The sequence below is a fragment of the Peromyscus eremicus genome, chromosome 20, assembly GCF_949786415.1.
Source record: "Peromyscus eremicus chromosome 20, PerEre_H2_v1, whole genome shotgun sequence".
Taxonomy (NCBI): Eukaryota; Metazoa; Chordata; class Mammalia; order Rodentia; family Cricetidae; genus Peromyscus; species Peromyscus eremicus.
The window spans coordinates 4,125,520-4,148,625 of record NC_081436.1 but is presented as its reverse complement, the minus strand read 5'-3'; the positions used below and the strand labels follow the sequence as shown (position 1 = coordinate 4,148,625).

At 55.2% G+C, this 23,106-nt stretch overlaps 1 protein-coding gene across 2 annotated transcripts in view; it reads right to left on the bottom strand.

The window, feature by feature from the left end:
- Nucleotides 1-13,949, bottom strand: part of Faim2 (Fas apoptotic inhibitory molecule 2) — a 29,440-nt gene extending 15,491 nt beyond the window's left edge. The window contains exons 1-8 of one of the 2 annotated variants that reach the window (XM_059247450.1): nt 13,822-13,949; nt 11,138-11,336; nt 7,932-8,035; nt 7,458-7,522; nt 7,024-7,077; nt 809-859; nt 496-535; nt 62-99 (exon numbers count right to left, since the gene is read on the bottom strand). In XM_059247450.1, the coding sequence (XP_059103433.1) occupies nt 62-99; nt 496-535; nt 809-859; nt 7,024-7,077; nt 7,458-7,522; nt 7,932-8,035; nt 11,138-11,336; nt 13,822-13,836 (566 nt within the window). In that variant the 5' untranslated portion in view covers nt 13,837-13,949. Of the gene's footprint in view, nt 1-61; nt 100-495; nt 536-808; nt 860-7,023; nt 7,078-7,457; nt 7,523-7,931; nt 8,036-10,050; nt 10,217-11,137; nt 11,337-13,821 lie in introns of those variants that run through there. The other variant, XM_059247449.1, reaches the window with a different exon arrangement.
- Between the last annotated feature and the right edge of the window lie 9,157 nt (nt 13,950-23,106).

The following is a 23,106-nucleotide window of genomic DNA, read 5'->3' as shown; positions in this document are numbered from 1 at the left end:
TCTCTTCAGGTATGGCCAGACCCTGGCTGCATGCCTGCCTAGGACACCCTGTCCCATTTACCTGGACAGCATCCCAGTGAGATAGGCCATGGACAGGGTCTGAAAGAAAAGCAGGGTGAAGGAACGCTACTGCATGTGGACTTGGGGGCTCCGCCGGGCACTCTCAGGGTCCCCTGGCCAGTTGCTGGCAGCTCGGGACAGCTGTGCCTTTATCTCTTAGACAGCCTTGTTCTTCCCATGAGAACCCCCACCAGTTCTGGCTGGAAGTCCCACACAATCTCCCCAGGACAAGGGACTGGGCACAGAAATGGCTACATCCCATCAGAAAGGGAGGGTGGGATGGTCTGGTAGAAGAGGGGTTCAGCACTTCTGTCCCACCAGGAACCTCACATTGACACCCCCAGTCTAGACTCTCCGGCCTTCCAACCCCATGCTGCCTTTGCTCTTCCTCCGTTCCCACTCAGCGTCTGTCCCCAGCTCACGCCAGTCACTTACAAAGATGGCCAGCAGAATCAGGTTCCAAGGGAAGTGTCTCCTGCAAGGCAAGCCACAGGCCTCAGAGGCCACTCGAGCCTGCGGGGACTCTCTGCACACGGTGGGACCTCTTCATTCAAATCCTCTGATGCCCACATATCTGCCTCAGAGGCCCAAAGTGAAGGGCAGAGGGGCTGGCCCATCTGACTGCAGTTCAGAGACCCATGCGGCCCTTTCCGGGCTGCACAGCCCCCTGGCGGAAGGCAGGGCTCAGAGCAGATTTTTAAGGTCCTACGAACAGTTCCACAAGTAGCCCCCCAAGTCACGATCATACCTGGGTCCAGAGCAGCAAGCCAGAGTCAGGTAAGTTGCAAAGAACACGGCACTGTGAGAAAGAGAGCCAGGTGAGCAAATCGGAGGGAGGGTCTCTCCCAAGGCCCTCTACCTAGTCCGGTTGCTCCTACTCCGCCACCCTACCCAAACTGCACCAGGCAGGGTGGCAAGAGCAGAGGGAAGGGCATGGCCATCTTAGGACTGGGCAGTGGGTAGGATGGTAGCCCAATTCCCAAGAGACATTGGTAGTCGGGTGGGGCAAGCCTACTTCCAGCATATTCAATCTCGGGAGCTACGGCCTTCTCATCATTCAACACAAGCGGCCTCAGGGACGTTTGCTGTTGTGTGTTTCCTGAGGCAGAGTCTCCCTAGGTAGTCCAGGCTAGCCTTGAACTCTCTCTCTCTCGGTGATCCTCCTACTTTAGCCCTTAGTGTCCTGATACTGCAGACTTGCATCACCTCACCTGGCTAGGAAACCTTGGAAAGTTCACCCCCCAGGACCTGAGTAGATCGCTCAGTCATACACGGGGGCTGCAGAAGGAGCTCAGTGGGAAACGTGAGTGGCCAGCAAGCACGAACACCTGCCTTCAGTGCCTAGAACCCAGGTGAAAATAAATGCTGGGCATGGTGGCGGGCCCCGGGAATCCCCGCACTTGGAGCGGTAAGGAGAGGAGGCTTCCTGGGGCTCAGCTCCGTGGCCAGCCAGTCCAGCCTCGTTGGTGAGACACTCTGTTTGGAAAGAGTCGGATGGCTTTCCTGAGGACGACACCCAGAAGTGGCTTCCAGCCTCCGTGTGCACATGTGCGCATGCACACCCACACCAATCCATGGGCACACATGTGCACACCCATATGCATGCATAAAAAAAAAAAAAAAAAGCTCATGCCAGGTATCGTCGTCTGGTGTTGCAACCCTAGCACAGGAGGTAGAGGCGGGAGGGTGAGGGAGTCAGGGTTATCCTGATCTACTTATGGAGCCTGAGGTCAGCCTACTCCACGTGAGACCCTGCATCAAAAACAGTGGATAAGTCTAAAGCAAACTAAAAGCTACCGTAGAATATATTTTGTGTGCTGGGCAGATTTTTATTTATTATTTATTTATAGTTTTTGAGACGAGATCTCACTGTGTACCTCTGACTGGCCTGGAACTTAGGCACAGGCCAGGGGCACTGGGCTTGATGTTGTTTGTTTTGACAGTGTTTAATGAATATTGACATGATCCTTCTTTCTTTATGGACTATGTCTCCATTACAGAAGAGGTCAGGCGACTTGTCTGAGGTCACGCAGCTGTCCTGTTGCTGAAGGACTAGGTAGGTGCTCCGGTTGCCGGGAGCTAGCCCCTACCAGCCATGGCTACACGCTGCCTGCAGCCATCCTGCTAGCCGCTTTTTCAGTGCTCTGCCTTACCAGACGGCGGACTCGGCACGGACGGGCCTGCCAGCACCTAGCAGAGCAGGAAGTGGAATCAATTTCTGGATCAGGTAGCCATGTCCAGTGGGAAGTGGCTGGAGGGTGGCTGACGCTGAGAGGTTTCTGGAAAGCGAGGGGCAAAGACCGGGCGATGGTAGATAGAGAATAAGCTCCCAAGATGGCTCGCCTACCAGTGCGTGGCCTCCACCCTCAGCAGGCCTCCAGCATGGCCAAGCAGCTCTCTCTTTCCCCATCTCCTCAGCATCTTACCCGCCCTCCATAAGAGCAATTCCAAACAGCCTCCTCCTTCCCCAAACCTCCCAGGCTGCCTCACTCTCTGTTATGTTCCAGAAAGATCTGAGATAATGAGGTGTGGCCCATCACCTGAAAACCTCACGTGGCGCTACCAGGCTTCCTGTCCCTCATCCCTTTCCAGGCCAATCCCCCCAGCCTGGGTTTTGGGTCCCAGGCTCTCAAAAGCCCAGCGATGGCTTACTTTAACACTCCCCCCGCCCCCCGGGGTGGGGGAGGTCACCTCTTCTCCCGCGTCCACCTCCTTGGCCTCGCCTCATCTCCGCTCAGCGTCCTCCCTAGCTCCAGCGACTCTACACCCTTTGTGTCCTCTGCTCAGAGGGCCTCTTCTCCATCTCTTCAACCCACCCAACAATCTGGCCTCAGCCCCACGTCACGAGAGCTGGCTCAGTCACATCAGGGTGACCTTGTTGAGTTCAGCTGTCACTCTTTGGTCTTTACATTACCTGACTTCTCAAAGTCTGGTCACTCCTATTGGTTCCACAATGACACACTTTCCGGTCCCCTCCTCCCTTCCTGGCCACTCCTCCTCAGTCTCCCTTATGGAGCCTCTAAAGGTGCTGATGTCTTCAAGGTGGACTCTTCTTCCTCGGTCCCACTCTCCCTAGCGAGGCTTGCTCACCAGAAGGATGAACCCACCCTTTAGAGTGGGTGTTCATTTTCCCTTCTCAGCACTAGACTGGGCAGCCAGAGAGAAGTTCCGGCCACCGGGAGCTTTGCAGAAATGCATCAGACTCAAGGGCATGGAGCTGAGCTCCGCTGTTCTCTCTGCTCCCGAACCCCCACTGCTGAGAACTCCGAGCAACTGTCAAGTCACCCAGCCAGAGGCCTCAGCATCATTCTTGGCGCTCGCCCTACCACGCCTAATTAATCACCTGGATCTGCTCACCCTCCCACACAGACCTCACTCTTCCCTCCATCGCCAACACCTCCCTTTGAAGTTGGGTCACCTCTTCCTCTTCTCTCTCTGGCCGGGACTGTAGCCTTCCAGCCTTCAGCCCAGCCTCTTTTCTACCCTCCACACCACAGGCCGATCAGAGCACATATTTTCCCAGGACAGTTGGCAATGCCTGCACCACCCGCCACTGGCTCCTCATCTCTGCTGTCACCATACCTCGTCCCCCCTCCCCGCTTCTCATCACAACCTGTTCTGCACCCTTCAAACATGCCCGCCACTCCGCTGACAGGATGGAGACTCCCTCTTCTACCCGGCTTCCTCTGGAGCACAGACACAGCTCTGGCTGCAGTCCGCACCCCTGCCTTGGCCAGCTCAGCTCACAGGGCCCCTGCTCCGCTGGAGCCCCTCACAGGGCCCCTGCTCCGCTGGAGCCCCTCACAGGGCCCCTGCTCCCCTGGAGGCCAGCATGCAACTCACTTCTTTTTCCTACCATCTAACCTGGAGCCTGACACCCAGGAGGCACTCTTCAAATGTTTCTGGATGAAATGGAAAAGCCAAACAAAAACAGTAACAAAACAGACAGTGCAGGAATGCAAGCTTACAGCCCGGAGGCTCTGCTGCAATTGGATGCCAGGTGCCGGAGCTGTGCCCACCCTGCCCATGAGGGACAGCAGAACCCTCCCATCCATCCCTGGTAAAAAGTACCCTCTCCTCACGGTCTCACTTGAGTCACTGTTCAACACTTCAACAACTATGACAATAACAGAAGTCTTGGCTGTGTGTCTCCTGTCACTGTCCAGACCGGAAGCTTCCTGAGGGCCTCTGGCCCTTTCCTCTGTGTTTTTCAACCCTTAAGAGGGGCATCAGAAGGAAGGGCAGAGAGACTCAGGATTCCAAGATCATGGCACAGCTCTGGAGCCTGGTACCGAAGTCCTGCCTCATGCCTGCTACGAGTCTGTGGCTACGGACAAGGATTTAATAGCCATGGTCCCAGTCCCCTGCTTGGCAGAACAGGAAGACTGCTCACCAGCTCCGGGAGACCTGGTGGGAGGGTGCAGCACTTAGCACGAGCTTGGCGCCGGGCTGGACTCGTGGATGGGAGCTGCTTACTGTCGTTGGAAGCTGGCTGACTGACAGCTTCCCCGAGCCACCCCCACCCCAGCCCTAGCCTCACACTCCTCTGCCTGCTCTTCTCTCATCCTTCTACTCTGCCACAGATACCACGCTCAGCGGGAGCAATCAGACAATAAGGCAAGAACCCAGTGGAGAGAGAGATGGCAGGGACCTTGAGAAAGCCAGAGCCGTTGAGGCAGAAGGGGGTGGGGGTTGTGTGAGCAAGAACAGTCTGGTTTCATGTTGAAGCCTTAGCCCCAGGGCCTGGGACAGTCTGTTTAGTGTCAGGATGGGAACCGAGACTCGGGTGAAGGCCAGAGACCAAACCCATTGGCCTTCCCCAGCTGACTTGCCCTCACACTCGGGGCTAGGGCCAGCAGACCACAGAGGGCAAGAGTGTGGTCATCAAGCAGTTCCAGCTTTCTACCTGGCTCTGATGCCCAGGAAGCAGCTTCTCTGCCTCAGCTTCCTCATCTGTGAAATGGAGATTGTAACAGCACCTGCTTAGCGGGGTTATTAAAAGGAGGGTTGAAAACTAGACTCGCAACACTTGGTGTGGCGCCTCATGCATAGAAAAGACCTGTTTTAGTCTCACTGTTATGAAGGCTGTTCCAACAGGAAGAGACAAACAGGTGAGCCCTCAGGGAGCATTTGATACGCTGGAGGTGAGGTGAGACCTGATAGGGTGAAGGGGCAGGATAGAGAGGCTAGAGGGGTGTGGAGGGTAGGGTAGATCCTCGGGCAGCCCTTCTACAGGAAGCCGTGGCATACTGGTGGTGGAACTCACAGCAACAGCAGTGTTTTGTTGTGTCCCAGGAGAGCACAGTCCATGCCCATGTCTCACCTCTCTCCACCTGCTCCCACCTCAGGGCACCACTGCTTTCCACATGAACTTTACCAAGGCCAGACGCTCACTCCCCCCCCCCCACTTCCTCTTCAGCAGAGTGCAAATGTACTCCAAGCTGTTCCCGCCACTACACACAAAGGACATGGAGTCCCAAAGACTGTCCTAGAAGAGGGGTCCAGGACACCAATTTCAAGGTCTCAAGGGAGGGCCTGAGCCTACCGGATGGCGCTGACGTGCTGGGAGCCATGCCAACCTGCTGTGTGGGCTGGCCAAGGTGGCAGTCCCTGGGGCCTCATTAGCTGTACATACAGTGCCTCCCAACTCCTCAGGACTCAGCCCTCCCTCTTGGGATGCTGACTGTCCCTCTGTCCTGTGCCCTAGGAAAGGCTCTGTGCATGGATGTCTTCACCTCTGGAATCCTGGGAAGTTTCCTTGCTGTTAGTCTGCTGTCCACTTGAGCCAATTCTAAGCCCAATTTTGAGACCACTCTGGTGGTCTTAGGCTCCGGTGGCTCAGAGGGCCTTGGGCTGAGCTCAGCTCTGCCCTTGGTGCCTACGGAAGAACAGGCTGGGCCGGTCAGTGTGCACACTGCTCTGCCATGCTCTGTCTTCATGCTTGGCCCACAGGGGCCCCAGTGCTCTCTGAGATGACCTTCCGTCCCTCGGTCAATCTAGCCCCTAATGCAGGGAACACACCTCAGTGTTCTCGCTCCCATCCTTTCTTACCCACTCCTCTCTCACAGCCCCGTCCACCCTGTGATCCCCCCCCCCCACCTCTGACAACTCATCTGCAAGCTCCTTTGCATACATTCTACCAGCCACCACCTTCCCCTACAGGCAGAGGCCGCCTGCCCAGTAGCCCCAGTACAGGGCTGGCTCATACTGGATGCCAACGGGAACCATGGAGAGAGCAATTTTCTGAGGCTAGGATGGTTCTGGTCTGGAAGTATCCAAAATTATTCCTTAGTTACCAAGAAGGAGGGTCTGAGTCATCTAAACCTCCAGCCTCCTCTCGCAAGTTGCCCGCCATGCTCCTTAAAGAGTGCAGGACTAATAGAAGCCAGTGGCTGGAGGGCGGAAGGGAGACTGCCAAGCAGAGGGATTAGGAGCACAAGACTTAACTTGAACCCAGCTCCATCACTGACTAGCTGTGTGACCTTGGGCAAATTACCCAACCTCTCTGAGCCTTAAGGTTTTCTGAGGTAATCATATCCAGTCGATTTGAGAATCAAATGCAATACTATACACCAAGCACACAAAACAATGCCCAGCCCTTAATTAGGCATTCTTTAAGTGGTGGCTCTTATGATTAATAATTTCATAAGCATTAATAACAATGTTAATAAGAGAAGCAACATTATCATTAGAGAAGGTCAAGGTGTTCCAGCCCCTTCCCTCGCAGGGTCAAGGTACCGGCTCTCTCCAGCCAAGGCTCTTACCAACCTGTATGGGGGCTGTCACCCCCCGCCCCCCCACCTCCAGTTGTCCTGTCAGATCTGAACAACTCAAACGTTGCCCCTGGCCATGCTACGGGCCTTTGAGGTCCTCCCCCTGGGGTGTGGGAAGGCTGTGGTTTGGATCCATCAACAGAGCACAGTGGGCATTTCTAGGCAGGGGTCTGGGGTGGGGCATACTCACTAGGATGCCCAGTACCAGCCTGGGTTGGCCTGAATGTAGTCCTTAACAACATCACTGTAGAAAAAGGCAAGCAGAGTCAGAGGCGGCCTCAGGTCTGTTTGTGTTCAACGTCTGTACCTGCCCCACGTGGACTCAGAGAAAGGAGGAAAGACTGGGCTCTGGATGGCCAGGCTGGGACCTAGGGGAGCCTGGCTGGGTGACTGGGGAGCAGAGCCACGTGACACCTCACAGATACCCATGGCCTGGAGAGCCCGCTGGACACTATTTGGGGGGATTTCTCACATGGGGTACACCCAACATTCTTCCCCAGCGTGAGGGTATCCACTGCCCCCCATCTATCCGGGTGGGCATCCCAGGAGAGGTTTGATGGAGTGCCCTGCCCTGAGCCTGACCATGGTCCTCCTGGAAGGTGTCAGTCCACATCGCCAACTCACCAGAAGGTAAAAAGAGCAACAACAGTCAAGGTCACCAGCAGCTGGACCAACAGGATGGTATAGACCTGAGGGAGGAAGGGAGGGGTGATCAGTTTGGGGAGCCCTGGGCTCCGGCAAGGCTCTGAGAGACCCCAGTCCCCAGGGACTCATCTAGACCTACCTGTTGGACACTTTCACCCTCCTTCATAGGGGTCACTGGGTGCATTCAGAAAAGTAGGGGACAATAAAGGTACCAGACCCTCAGGTGGAGCAGCCCACAGAGTCCAGGGGGCGTGGTGCAAGGGCCCTGGGTGAAACCTCAGAAGCACATGCCAGGAGGAGCATGAGCTGGGTGGGATGGGAGGAGAAAGGGAAAGGAAGCTCCCCCATCCCCCACAGACAGAGGCTGGGTCAAGGTCCTTCCAGGAGTCCAGCACAGGGCCCCAAATCCTTCACCCGCTTCGCCCCAGTCCAGAGCGTGCGAGAGGCAGTCACCTTTCTGATGAAGAGCCGGCGAACTTTCTGGTCATCCCAGCTGAAGGTGCTGTACAGCTCATGATTTCCTGTGGGGAATCCGCCTTCGTAGCTGGAGCTGCTACCTGCGTGGGTGGGTGGAGGCTGTGAGAGCGCGTGGGTGCCCCGCTCATGTCAATCTGGCTCTCAAGGCTACTGCAGTCCTTCTCTCCAGCCCCGCTGTCAAATACCCCTGGTGGCCCCCACACTGCCCACCCCACAGCTGTCTTCTTGATCACTTCTTGTTCTCTCTTCTCTGACCCCAGGGGTGAACTGTCTCCTCTTCTCTCCCTCCATGATGGCTGGGCTCTGGGGAACCAAGCCCCGCCATACAAACGTCCCTTTCCCTCTTGTGTCCGAGTTCCCCTCCCTGGACACTCCAGATCCTGGGACTCAACCAGGGACAGTCAGTCCTCCTGGCCAGTGTCCGAGGACCCAAGATCCTGAGTCTGGCTGCTCTGAGGCCCACGGGTTGGAATCCAAGGCTGGGTGGAGGAGCAGGGCCTGCCAGTGCTCAACTGCACAGCAGGGCCAGGGCGGGCCGGCGGGAGGGAAACGGGGCCAAGGGCAGTGAGTGGGAGCCGGGCCTGGAGTAAAGACCCCAGAGCCAAACAGACCCACAGGTGGATCTGGCAATCCGTGGGACAAGCTGTGTGACCCAAGCACATCATCGGCCTTCTCCGAGTCTCTCTTGGTGGGGACAACAGGCTCACTTCACAGGGACCCAATTAGGTAAAACGGAAAGTGTGCGTGTTCTGTGCCTGGTGGGGACCACACTGCCTTGGCCCTGTGCTCTCTTTAGAGACATTCTCAAGCCCTGGGATGTATCTACTCTCGTCCCCTCAGCTGTCCCCGTCAGGTCTGGCTGTCTTCCCTTCCCCCAGCAACAGCCTCTGCCTTGGTCTTGCAGAGATGACCAGGCCACTGCCGTGTTGGGCTCTTCAATGGCTCTCCTGCTCATTGCTCAAGTCCTTTTTTTGTTTTGTTTTGTTTTTTTGAGACATAGTCTCAAGTAGACCAGGCTGGTCTTGAACTCACTATGTGGCTGAGGATGACCTTGAACTTCTAATTCTCCCATTTCTGTCTCCTGGGTGCTGGCTATAGACACATACCGCCACGCCAGGCAAGTTTAAGTTCCTTTAACAATGCCAGGGTGCGTGGAGTCCTCCAGCCACGCTTCACTGTAAACAATCCTCCTCCTCTCCCACTTTCTTAGCCTGACTAACAGCTGTTCACTTGCCTGCCTTCTTGCCCTGGACCCTGTCCACTCAGTGCTTTCTGAGGGACGTCCTTTGCTCTGCCTCCTCACACACTAACTCAAAACACTCTTCAGAGCTCTGCATGGATACAGGAAATCTTCCCCGACTGGCTGGCCAGACATAAGCCACCAAGCTCTTCGCCGGTACTGACGGTTCCGGGATCCCAGCAGTAGCACCTTGGCTGTCCGGCTGAGCAGTCTGCAAGAACTTCACCACTGGCTGTGAGGAGGGGGGACCCCTAAGTCCTCAGCCCCATGCTAGTGAGATGGCTCAGCCCCGAGGACTAGGTGTCCCCTGCTGATTCTTGGAGCTGGAGTGTCTAGGGAGGGGGACGAGGACACAAGAGGGAAGGGACATTTGTATGGAGGAGCTTGGTTCCCCAGAGCCCAGCCGTTGTGGAGAGAGAGGACAGGAGACAGCTTATTCCTGGGATCAGGGCAGGGAGAAGAGGAAGCGACCAGGAAGACAGGTGCGGGGTGGGCAGACATGGGCCAAAGCGGGATTTGACGGTGGGACTGGAGAGAGACTTCAGAAGTCTCGAGAGCCCGGTAGGCAGGGCGGGGAGCTACCCAGCTCTCTTCTGCCTGCCGCCGCACTTGAGGCACTGTGGCAGGCATCCAGTGACAGTGAGCTCAGGGAGGCAGAGCCGTGGACAGATTCTGCATCTCCTGGAATGAGCTCAGATCTGACATTTCCCAGGCGACGCTAGGAACTGTTTGTCTCCTGTTGACTGCAAGGATGGGCCCTCCCTTCCACCACAGCCCCGCAGAGGATTTTCCTTAAATAAAGTGTCCATCCCAGCAACCAGGGCAGGAGAAATGAGGGGGAATGGGACTCCCCACCTTCATTGACCTTCCAGTATGTCACTTTGGAGTGAGGCGGCTGAGCTCTGGACCGAGGGGTGTGTTTGGAGGAGACACGGACCATGGTGGCCACTTGCTCCTTACGAGCAGGGGCTCTGTGAGCCGAGGCTCTGTCAGGGCCACTGTCCTCAGATCCCTTCTAGAACTTTGCGGGCAGTGGGAGTGTCACAGTGGGGGGAGGGGCAGTAGAGGCAGACAAACCCTGAGAGTTCTGAAAAATTAAATTAAAGAGAACGGTACTTATTATTATATGCAAGTACGTGTGTGACCGTGTTATGCACACATATGTGCAGGTGGTTATAACCTGGGTGCACGCATGCTATGAAACACATGCGGAGGTCAGAGGTCAACTTTTAGGAGTCAGTTCTCTCCTACCGTCTGCCCTGGAATCCTGGGATGGAACTCAGGTCGTTAGTTTTTTGTGGCAAGGTGCATTTACCTGCTGAGTCATTTCACCAGCCTGGGGCTGAGGACTTAGGGGTCCCCCCTCCTCACAGCCAGTGAGAAAATCTCTGCAGGCTGCTCAGCCAGACAGCCAAGGTGCTACTGCTGGGATCTGGGAACTGTCAGTGCCGGTGAAGACGTCGGTGACCGATGTCTGGCCAGCCACGTAGCCTAGCTGTTCCCACACACCTACCCCACACTGTGCCTGCCCCCTGCAAAACCTGGAGAAAGGACAGGGAGATAATGACAGCGGTTGGGAGGGGGGCCCCCCACCCCTTAATCTCTGGTACCCCTAGGCCTTCCAGAGGCCTGGCCCCACTGAGTTTTCAGACCAGTCGCAATAAAAAACGCCGTACCCACTCGGGGCACCAGCACAGCCAAGGTCCCTGCCCAGGCATGGCCTTTCACTACCTTCCTGACCTCTCTGGTCTCTCCCAATCCTGGGTCCATGTCCCCCCTTCCACGAGGGCCTTCTTGGACGAGAGCTCGGCTTCCGTCCCTTCTCCTGCTCCTCCAGTTGGCTTAGCTCAGTGATTTGCAGAGCCCCCCTTTCTCTAGCTGACAGCACCCCAACTAGACATCTCCCTCTGCCCCTCCAGCCTCTGGGTGCTGAGAGACTTACTGGGGTCCACATAGGCCCAGCTTGGATGGAGCGGTACAGCCGTGGGGGCCTGGGGGAAGGGCCCTGCCTTCAGCCCGTCTCCAGAGGTGGCCTCCTCGTAGGAGGGCGGCGCCGAGGGCACTGGTGGAGCCTCCTCCTTCTTCCCGCCATTTGTCTGCTGCTGCCCCTCAGTCCCGGGGGCCTTGTTAGCCACAGAGAGCTGTAAAGGCAGAAAGAGACCACACGGGTGGTGTGGTTACTAGGGACAGCCCCTGGATTCCTGCCTGCCCCAGGGCTCTTACCTGTGCTAGGGAGTGGGACAGAGGAGACCCACCTCCAGGTTCACAGCCCACAGAAGAGAGATAAGACAGGAAGCAGAAAATTCCTGAGAGTGCCCGTGGAGGCCATAGGGCCACCTGGGAAAGGCAGTTGGGCCTCTATGGTCCTACAGTTGCCCTGTGCTCCGGGGAATGTCCTGACCCATCCGAGACCTATTATTGAGCAGAATGTTCTCCCTTTCTTCCACTTCCCAACTTGCTCACTGTATCAGCCAATCTTACTTTACACCATCATCATTTTGATGTTGTTTGTTTTAAGACTGGTTCTCCCTATGTAGCCCTGGCTGTCCCGGAACTCAGTCTGTAGACCAGGCTGGCCTCGAACTCAGAGATCCACCTGCCTCCACTCCCGGAGTGCTGGGATTGAAGCTGGGTGCCACCATGCCCAGCTATTCAGCCAATTTTAAAATGAGGAAACCCAGAATCAGACAGAAAGAGAGACATCCAAAGTCCCAGGTGCCATGGGGTGGCGCCTAGGGCCACAGGGCTTGAGCTCTGTCCCTGGGGACAGGTTGCTTTCTGCTGGGCTAGAAATACTGGAGGGTGGGATGGGGAGAGCCTGCTGGGTAGAGGGAGAGCAGGTCCTGAAGAAGCAGACTTCCCCAACCAGAACAGAACAACAGAGTGTGGTCCTTGCCGGGGCCGAGGAAGACATCTATCTGCTTATGACCTTCTTTCCCATGAGGCAAGGAACCGAGACCCAGGGGGAATCTGCTCAGGGCAGACTAGGAACTTCAGTCCACTCACATTCAGATATGCCCCCTGCCCCCCACAATGAGCCTCGTAGCTTGGTGAGGTGATGACGGGTGAGAGTCAGGGAGGGAAACACTAGAACAGGATGTGAAGACAGAGAAACCAACGGGAGGCCTGGCCTCAGAAAGCACCACTTCTGTCTGGCTACAGAGGCCCCTCATGGACGGCTGAGGTAGACAGATGGGTGGCCCTTGCAGGGAGACAACCGAGGAGGCCCCTGACTTCAGTCCCTCTGCAGCCCATTGGACTTCAGGGTAGCATCCCGGCTCCTAAAATATCCTGAGGGGTGCTGGGAGCAAGGGGCTGAGGGACGGAGGCGTCTGTGCCACCAGAGCAGAGAGGAGCTGGCTCCTGACTGGGAGAGGGGGTGCGAGTGGAAAGGGAGGCTCCCTTCCCCACGCTCAGCTCAGTGTCTCCTGCCTCCTCCAAAGGGGATCTGGAGCCCAGGCTCCCTGACTCCCTTCATTGTATAGACTGAAGGGGGCACGTCTAAGGAAGCCTCTACCCTTCCTCTTAGCCACCCAGAACCTCTGGGGCCCCACCACCTCTCACATAAGGCATTCCCAAGTGACATCTGGCCAATGGCAGGAAGCGGTATCACCCAATAACATCATTTGAGGCCTTTGAGGAGCTTGATCACAGGAAGGTCTGAGGGTCCAGGGAGGTATACCATTAGCTCTGAGGCTGACATCAGAGGGAAAAAACGGGGTGTAGGGGAGGGCCTTCTCCTGTGTTCCCTGACCAATCCTTAGCACCTCTAAACAGAGAGCTGGAGGACCCCCCTTTACCCTAGGCCCTAGTGGTTGTATAATTCCACAAGCTGTTGATGTTACATAAGCCTCTGCGCTACCCAAGTCTCTGCCCAGCCCCTCCCCTGAAATTCAGACCTAAAACTGATGCATGTGTGTGTGTGTATGTGTATATGTGCACTGTGTGTGTGTGTGGGGTGGGTGGGTGGAGGGGGAGGGCATGTTTTTATTTCATCTAGTCCCCATGTCTGGCCAAAACAAAAACAAAAATCAAAGCATCCTGCTGCAGGGTTGCCATAGTAACTCCCAACCATAGGGGATGTATACTGATATCCAGAGTGAAATGATGAAGGGAGCTGGGAGGTGGCATCAGAGGGGGCGAAAGATGACCCTAAAGTGGATGGGTTGGTCCAGCACACACAGGCATTGCCCCTCAAGGCTCACTCTGGCCCCCAAGCAGATCTCTCTCTCTCTCTCTCTCTCTCTCTCTCTCTCTCTCTCTCTCTCTCTCTCTCTCCTCTCTCCTCTCTCCTCTCTCCTCTCTCCTCTCTCCTCTCTCCTCCCTTCATCCCTCCCCGCATCTGGCTCCTAGCAGGGCCTAGGGCACCTGTGAAGGGTTTGTGATGCTACAGCAAGCGGTGGGAGACAAGAGAGGCGAGGAAAACCTCGGGGTTGGGGGAAGAGTCCTAGGCCCATTCTTTGAAATGGGCTGTTCAGGCCTCTGGCATCAGCAAAGACCACTAGGACCTTTGCACTGGAGCCAGGAGAGGATGCTTAAAGTGGTCCAGAAAGCTTCCTCAGAATGGCAGGGAGGCAGGGGTCCGGAGAGCTGAGGGTGGTGCAGGCGGTGGGGACGTGCCCCTACCTTTCCCTGGGTCATGGTGTCGTCTCTCAAGGAAGGGGTCCCTGAAGTAGGGGTGGCCGCTTGGGTCACCGCAGCCTGCCTGCGTCTCTTCCTCCCTCCGCGTGGATTCTAGCAACATCCACTGCAGCCGGGCCAGGCTTACCGGAGGAGCGTACCATCCGCACACAGTGGGAAGGGGAGGGCCTGGGAGGAGGATGCTGGGGACGCAGGGTGCTGCGGACTTGAGAGCCCTGGCAAGACACGCGGTTTTCTCCTCCTTTGCTTCCTCCCACACACTTCAGCCACCCAGGGGACCAGGGATCATTGCACGGTGGAGCAGCAGGTGGATGGATGGGTCCGCGGGGGTGGGAGGAGGCACCAGGACTCCTGACACCCGACCAGCTGATGCCGTCTGCCAGTCCACAGAGCTAGGAAAGGGCCTCGTCTCAGAGCCAGCAGCCACCAGCCTCAGCCGTGTTCCCCCTCCCTGCCTGGATGGCCTGGATTTGTCTCCGTCTCCAGCACTCCTCACATCTATTTCATCGTTCCCCACAGAGCGAGAAAGTTTAGATGACTTGTCTACTCTGCCTCCTACCAGGGCCCCCGGCCTTGGCCAGCCCCTGCCATCTCCCCTTGTTCTCATCTTCTACCTATAAGCGGAAGCAACATCGCCCCCCTCCCCCGCTTGTCTCACAGGCATGTCTGGGAGAATGCTGTCTCTATCTCTTCCAACCTTGAGACAGGTATTTTTGGAGACACGGCGTGTTCTGTCTCAAAGCCTCTCCCTGCTATCTGTGCTTTCTCTCAACCTCCATCACTCCAGTTCCACCCTCCCCATTCCGGAACCCATCTTCCACCCTTCTCCAGCCTCGCCCTTGGGGCCCAGTCAACACCAATTCCTATTTTTTTTTGCAGTTCCCCCAATCTCAAGTGTAGGGCTCAAGTCCCAACTTAGTCATCTTCTGGCTGTGTGACCTCGGCAAGGCCCTTACCCTCTCTGAGCTGCAGCATCTCCCTATGAAAAGGAGGTGGGGAGCAGGACTCTATCCTCCGTGGATGGCAAGCCCTAGGGTGGCAAGGGCACACTGAACACAGGAAGTTCTGCCAGGGCGGGAGCTGTGAGAAACTGAGGATGCGGGGACTGTGCCATCTCCTGTCTCCCACACCCCCAGGGCTGGCAAGAGAACAGGGTGCTCCAAGGGTTGGAATCTCCTAGGAGGTGGGAAACAAATTCTGGAGAGGAGCGGCGGATTGCTTTCTGCTCTCCCATCATCTCACCCCCTGGCTCTGCAGCCCCAGCCCTCCTCCCGTCTGTCCGTCCGTCTGTCCGTCCCTGTCCCTGGCTCTGCGGCTCAAGCTGACCCAGGCCCCGCCCCCTCTGTACCTGCACTCTTCCTCTTTATTCCCCTTGTTACAAAGTTTCTGAGCACCCTAATGTAGCTGCTGTCTCCACGCACTGTGGGATTCCTGTCTCTCTCGGCATTAATCCTACTCTAGCAGGTTTTTTTTTTTTTTTTTTTTTTTTTTTTTGAGTTGCAGGTGTGTGAAATGCACTCCATGGATTGTTGGGATTACTATTTCTCAGACGACTGGCCTGACGCAGAGCCTGCCTTCATGCAGGCCTTGCTGTGTTGATGTCTGTGTATCCCACCTGCTACACACACACACACACACACACACACACACACACACACACACACACCGTGCACAATGCTTCAGTCGTGTGCGCTGTGCTCTTCTTGGATCAGACCACACTCTGACCTCAGGGCCTTTGCGCTGGCTGGGCCTGTTGCCCAGGACACAGTGAGAGGCTCCGTTCCTCACTGGCTTCACTGATGCTGCGAGATGGTCTTAGTGGGAGGTCACCCATCTTAGAGTCACAGTGCCCCACCAGGCATGTTGGACTGTCCCTTTATTTCTGGTCCGGCATTACTTTTTCAGTGGCAATGGGAGCCTCATAGTTACATTTCTATTGTTCAGTTCTCTGTTCCCTATCTCCATCTCCCACTAGAATATCAGTTACAGAGAGGAGTAGTTTGGGGGCGTTTTATGTTGCCATGTACCTGGGGGTTAAAACAGTGTATGGCACAGATATAGAATGTGAACATTTGGGAGCTGAAGGCAAGTGATCCAGGAATACTTAAGTGAGCAAGGAACGTTATGCAAAATCTTTATATTCCTCTGGCGTTTTGGCATCACCAGTACAAGTGGCAGCAGCAACGTGTGTGCCCTGGCATCTGATGGCCAGAGCACAGGCCAGACGTCGATCCTGCATGCCTATCTCAAAGCTGCATGACAAGCAAGGCCCCCTCCAGACTCTCGTTTTCCTCACTATTTAAAAGTGGGGGCAGAGTTAGCACTGATCTCAGGGGCCCACAGAGAGATGCAGTGGCAATGCATGGAAGGGTTTAAGGGTCTATCCAGGATGCGATTAGCCCTTGGTGGTGGCGGTTGCTATGGGCTTAAGGCTCCCACCAATGGTGTGTAGTGAAATCATTAGCTTCCACTCTCAGGCGGCTCGGCTCCACCGTTGTTCACCAGACACTCACTCCTCTTGTTCCTGTCCTTTTCCGTGTGAAACACTCTGGAAGGGCCCCCAATAGCCTTTCTGCAAGGAGCCTTCAGGCCCCGTTCGGGTCCCCAGCCCTCACTTCAAAGGAAGCAGATAATGTAGCCAAGCAAGTCAGGACAGCTAAGAGAAACTAGAGCCTGGGAAGAGCAGGGACCAGCAAGGGGTTCCTCAGCTGGGGAGGTTCTGGGGCCTCATCCTTGACCCCTAGCCTGGTAGATGGTTATCCTTATGCTTGTTAGAGGTGGGAACATGGGGAGGATTCCAAGGTTTTTCAGTTAGATAATGACATGATCAAAGACAGGTCTCACAAAGATCAAACTGGGGTTATGGTTTTTGTTGTTAGAGTGTTGTCTCAACAAGGAAGGGAACAGGTTTGGTCTGAAGCCCCGTGTAGTAGGGGTGAGGAGAAGGGGAAAGATGGAGGTGCAGGGGTGAGCCTGCAGACATGGTGATGGATTTGGCGGCAGGCTCAGAGCTGAGGGACTAGAGCGGCCTTCTGGCCCCGGGCAAGATACACCTGTTCGGTCCTTATTTTCCTCACCTGTGCCTGGACGGCTGAGAACCAAGCGAGTCGGGATCGGTAAAGCACTTAGGATAGAGCCACGTATCTGACAAGAAATGTAAATACGAGGCTCCCATTGCCACTGAAAAAGTAATGCTGGACCAGAAATAAAGGGACAGTCCAACATGCCTGGTGGGGCACTGTGACACTAAGATGGGCAACCTCCCACTAAGACCATCTCTCAGCATCAGTGAAGCCAGTGAGGAACGGAGCCTCTCACTGTGCCCTGGGCAACAGGCCCAGCCAGTGCAAAGGCCCTGAGGTCAGAGTGTGGTCTGATCCAAGAAGAGCACAGCCCACACCACTAGAAAGAGCCTGAGCAGTGCTGTCAGGACTTGGGAAGAGGCTACGTACACAATAAAGCAAGAGGGGACAGAGAGGGATGGAGACCTGGAGCTGAAGTCTCTGGGGACTGGGCCACTGTTAATTGGGAAGAGTTGTGCTCAGTGGACCCACAGACTGCCAGCTGGAGCCTCACCGAAGTCGGAACGTGGTCCAGGCAGGATCTCCTCCTGTGCAGCCTGGGAGATGCTGTGCACTGTGTGTGTTACCCCCTTCCTGCCCTGAAGCTCAGTCCAGGACCTCAGAAGAAGCAACTGGCAGCCAGACTAGGCTGGACCTAAGGTTCTAATTTGTGTGTGTGAATGTTTGTCCAAGTACCTGCTGAGGTCAGAAGGTGGCATCAGATCCTCTATAGCGGGAGTGTGAGCCTGCCTCGTGGGTGCTGGGGTTTGAACCCAGGTACTTTGGAAGAACAGCCACTGAGCCATCTCTCTGGACCTAAGGTTCTAGACTCTGGCTGAATAGTATGTGGATGGTAGGCAAACCTCGGAATACGTGAGGGCATCCTTGGAGAGAGGGGACAAGAAAAAAAAAGAGGGTGGGAGAAGGCAGAGGCATCAGCTGAGGCGGGAGATGGGAGGCAGCGGCAGGCTTCTCCCTCCCACTAACTCCTCCAGCAGGTTGACTAGGTGACACAGCACAGGTGTGTTCTGGGCTCTTTTGGGGGCCAAAGGTGTGAGCTTAGCCACTTCCTCTCGCCTCCTTTCAGTTCCACACCGTGGCAGCCCAACCCTGCTCCGATTTCTGCTCAGATTGCCAGCCAGGTTGTTGGAGGCCAGTGCTCAGGAAGGGAGGGGGATGAAGGTGTGGACAGAAGCCACTTCTCACTTCACAGATGTGGAAGTGCCAGGCCGAGAGGCCAAGTGACTAACCGAAAATAACGTGACTTGCTGGGGGACCAGCCAGGGTGAGGAGAGTGAGCTCTCAGCCCAGAGACCCTCAACCCAAGGCAGCGGCAGGGGTCCACACATAGCCAGGGGCAGATAGAGAGAGGAAGGAAGGGTTAAGATTGTTTGGGGGTGGCATAGCTACCCAGCACCACATCCCTATCAGATCCGCACACCGCCTACTCCCCTCGCCGTCCCCTGTGGGTGACGAGAGAGCTTGTACCTTTTCCTTTCTCTCCTTCTCTTTTTTCTCCTTCTTTCTTTGTTCTGTTCTCTGAGGCAGAAGGTTCTCTGCGTACCCCAACCCCACCCATGATTTGAGACCAGTGACAGGGAGCCAGTGCAGGGAGAACCCCACTGGCTCACAGTAGGCAGAGCTCACAGAACAGGCCACAGGATGTTGTGCTGACAGGCCCCCATGTCTATGGCTGCTCCCCACAAATGCCAAAGTCTGCTTTTCCCTGCAGTTTCTGCTCAACATAGGGACGTAGCCCCAGCATCCCGAAGGAAGAACAGACACTCCTGTGCTGTCGGCCAGCCAGAGTTCCTCTTCAGAGAGTGTAGCTCAGCGGTAGAGCATTTGACCACACAGCCCCTTTGCTGGAGTGTCCACTCCTGCCTCCCCAACCCTCATCTCAAGACACGTTGCACCTCCCTAGATACAGTCTGTAAAGCATGGGACATTGAAAGTCCAGGCCTTAGCAAGCGGCGACACCCTCAATCCACTGCAAGAGTTGCTCGCGAGGTGTGGGCCCACACTCCTGTCCCTGCCGTTCTTTCTGCCCGTGCCTAGGCTCTACTGGAAGTTTTGACAGGAGGAGGTCAGCCAGCAGTGGGGACTGGAGCAGGAGTGTGGTCTCCAGGCTCTGCCCATAACCTGGTGCCCCATCCATTCTGCGCTGCTCCCTCTCAGCCTGGTTCAAGTCCATTGCAAAGTAGAAAAGTGGGAGGGACGTGGGAGTTTTCCAGGCATCCGTGTTCTGGTCCAGACGGAGCCACTTCACTGGTGAAAGCCTTGACAAGTCTCCTCTTTCCTCCGGGTCTTGGTATTCGCCCTGCCCAGTTCCTGGAATGGTCATGAGTTCCCTTTCCATCAAGCATATTGCTCTGTGTACCTTTCTGCTCGTCCGCCAGACGGAATGTGCTTGAAAGGTACAGGCTGTGCGTCTTGATCCTCCAGTCTCCACTCTGTCCCTGATGCCTGATGGAATTCAATAATGAAGAATATAGGTGTTGAAATCAGATCAACATGGGTGTGAATTCTTGTTCCTCCCTTACCCAGTAAATGACCTTAGATGACCTCCCTGAGCTTGCTTCCTCCTCTGTAAAGTAGACGATCATCGATCAACTTACTTATCCAAAGACTTAAAAAAAAAAAAAAAAGAGTCAAAATTTGGATGACTGAGGCTAAGCTCAAACTCAAGGCAATTCTCTGGCCTCAACCTCCCAAGTGTTGAGATTGAAGGTAGGCACCACCACACCCAGCTTCCAACAGCTATGAATGGAGGCCTACTTTGTGTCAAGAACTGAGATACGCACAGGGATCCCAGCCTATAGGGCTCACGTGGTAAGACTCCGAGTGCCCGTCACAGGCACTGGTTATGAAGACTTGGGGAGAGGACCTACAGACAGGGCTCAGTACAGTGCCTGCAACATGGCAAGCTTAACAAAAATTCATTCCTTGCCATCCATCAAGGACCCTCAATTCTGGCATCATGCCATGTGCTGAGGAGACAGAGTGTGGGACACCTGTTCACCCTCCCCCCTTGAGGGACCCGCAGTCAAATGTCCCCTGTTATGTGTCAGGGGACCTTCATCAGGGTTTGAAAGCTTAGACCCAGCACCACCTAGCACTTCAGGCTACAAGTGAAATAAAACTCTAGAGTGTCAGGACTGGCAGAGATGGCCGTCTGTGCATGATTGACACCTGCCACAGTATGATGTCACGTGATTCAGAAGAGAGAGACGTTATGACTGGTTGGAAGGTCAGATTAGTCGGCCATTACTTGATGATAAGACCTGATTGCTAAAGACACAGCGGACTCTGGTTGAGAACCCAGAGAAGTCAAGCTGTAACTGACTTGAAAACGTCCTGCTGCTGAGCTTCCGTAGGGTCAGAAGGTGCTGTGCAGGCTGTTAGGGAGGAAGGTCATCAATAGCACCATATGGCAGTGAATCCTGGTGCTACCACACTGACCTGCCAGGTGAGATGTGCCCACTCGCACAACAGTGGCAGAGAGGCAATTGGGGCAACCATCTCCTTCCTGAGTGCATTTGAGGCCTGCCCCACAGGAGAGAGTTCACTAGTACTGTAAACCTGGTCAAGAGCTCAGGAAGTCGTAGGACCCCGGGGAACCCACCACTGGTGTTCTGCTAAGTGGGCACGTTGTCAAACTATCTTCTAAACATCTATGGTGGCATCTGTCGGTTAGCACCGCTCTCAGCCTTGACCACCGAAGCTCCTGTTTGCAGTGGGCAGCCACGGACACAGAGGCTCTGACTGGTTACCGTGCTGAGTGTGGGTGAGTGCGGAGCACTCAGCGTTAAACGGGACGAGGACGATGTCTATATCAGCAAACCACCAGGGCTGGAAACCATAATGGAAGAGGGGACGAAGGAATGTGAGACCTGCAGGATGGGGGCTGGGGGAAGTGCTGTGCAAAGCTTTCTTCTGGATATGACACGGCCGTTGAACCCATGAATTCACTGCAGCTGTGGTCACCTGCATAAAACCCAACCCACAACACCAGCCAGCATTCAAGTTGGCAGCACTAAGGGCATCAGTGAGTTAGAGAGAGAGAGAAGCCCTGAGGTAAAGGATAAAAAGGTCTGGTGGCAAATGGGCTGGTTTTTTAATCTGCATCTCAAAACACGGAGTGAGACTCAATAGACTGAGCCAGGTGTGGCTGCGGAAGGGAGGGAGGCCTTCCAGGGACCAGAGTGGCACACAAATCAGGGTCGGGGGAAGAAAAACCCGAGGTGCCATCTTTGTGCTTCATTCCAGAAGGGAGAGGGCCTCTCCCAGGAGAGACAGGAAGCTAACCAGCTGCTCTGTCTGCAGCAAGGCCATTTCTCAGCCTAACTTGGCTAGCATCATTGTGGAACTTGCATATATTCATTCAACTAAGTGTGTCCAGCCTGTGGGCCTTGTGGTGAGTTGGGACAGCACAGGTGAGCAAGAGCTGTGTGGAGCGGAGAGTGGACAGCAATCCCACACTGACTCAGGCTCATCCGGAAACCTCCACCCAGAGGGAGAGAACCACAGCGGCTTGGGTGGGAGGGGGTGGTTTCGGGAAGCCGTAGAGACCAGTGAAACAGATAACGGTGGGTCTAGGCCCGGAAGCCGTGGGAGCCCCGTGGCAGGGGCTTCAAGATGAGCAGACCCCTCCTAGGCCTGTAGGCTGGAGAAGACTTTGGAAGTTATGAGGAGAGCCTGAAGCAGGAGGTGGCCTCTCTGGCTGCAGGACAGAGAAGATACTGAGCAAGCCACTGATGCCGGCAAGATTTACCTGGGCCTGTGGTGGACAGATAAAGGTGCGCAAGATATTTCCCAAGTAAATGGCTAGGATACAGTGAAGGCAGGAGGCACCTCAGGCCCTGAGGAAACAGGAGGAAGACTGAATAGGTACAGCCTGTCCTGGAATGCGTCCTTGGTGGTGAGGGACCTTGGTTCCTTCCCAAGGCCTTCACTACCCAGTTGTATGATGCAACCAGATCCATGGAGGTAACAGCAGCCAGCACATACCGAGTGCTCCACATGAGCTAGGCTTATATCAAGTGCACTATAACAAATGTCCCCTGTCATCTCCCAAGCATGGAAGGCCTCTGCTAATCTCCATCTTAGGTTGGAAGCTCCATCTCACAGAGGTTTAGTAACTTGCCTGGGGCTTCTGCCTTTGGAAGAAGCTGGAGCAAGCTTTCTAGACCCAGCGGTCAGCAGCAAGGGCTCCGAGGACCACCCACTGTGCGGTCATGTCTCAGAGTCTCAGGGTTCTTGAGGTTAAGTGGAGCTAATGATGGCTCCTTCACTGAGGGAGGTTCCCGTGTGGTGTGACAGGCCGTAGGCTCTGAGCAAGTACAGCGTCTCCCCATCCCTCCTGAGCTCAGAGCAGCCGCGAGCCTCATAAATATTGCAGTGGTGTCTCTACAGTGTGACATTCGCTCACCATGTGGGCACTGTAATGTGGGGAGAGATCTCAGAGCTTGTCTCAAATGTCTGATCAGCACATTTAAAAAATAAATAAATAAAACACACCTCTGTGGAACAGCTGACAGTTACTGGCGTGAGACAGATTTATAGACTTCTTCTGGTTCAAGGCCAGATGACTCAGCTCAGGGTCCCATTTTACAAATGAGGCCACAGCTAATGCCCTCCGTTCCTGGGTTTCCCCACCTGTTAGGTCATACTCAAGCACTATGCCAATGATTCTATCGCATAGGAGACCCAAGAAGACTGTGGTGTAGTGTGGTGCGGTGCGCTGAGAGTGAAGAGAGAGAGAAGCTCTGAGAGAATTGAGAGCAAAATGAGCAGAGTGTGTGGGTCCAGAAAGCAGCCTCCCCACGGTGGACACCAACCAACCCAGGAGCGGAAGGGGACGTGCCTGAAGGAAAGGGTGACCTCTCAAAGTGTCTGTCCTTCCACTGAGGCTTTGAGGGTTTGGATATTTCCAAAGGGAGGAGAGAGTGGCTTGGCTTGGTCAGCGAGGAACATTTATACATCAGTTAAAAAAATAAAATGAAGGGGCCGAGGAAACAGCTCAGCGGGTGATAGTATAAAGATCAGACCCCTGGCAGCCACAGAGAAAGCCAGACATTGCTGCTGGCCGTGTCAGAGGAGCAGCAGGTGGCGTCTGAAGTTCAAGGTGTCAGCCCACCAGGAGGCGACTCCCTGATGGTGAATCTCAGACAGGCAAGGCCCCAAGATCACAGACTTCAGAAAGTCT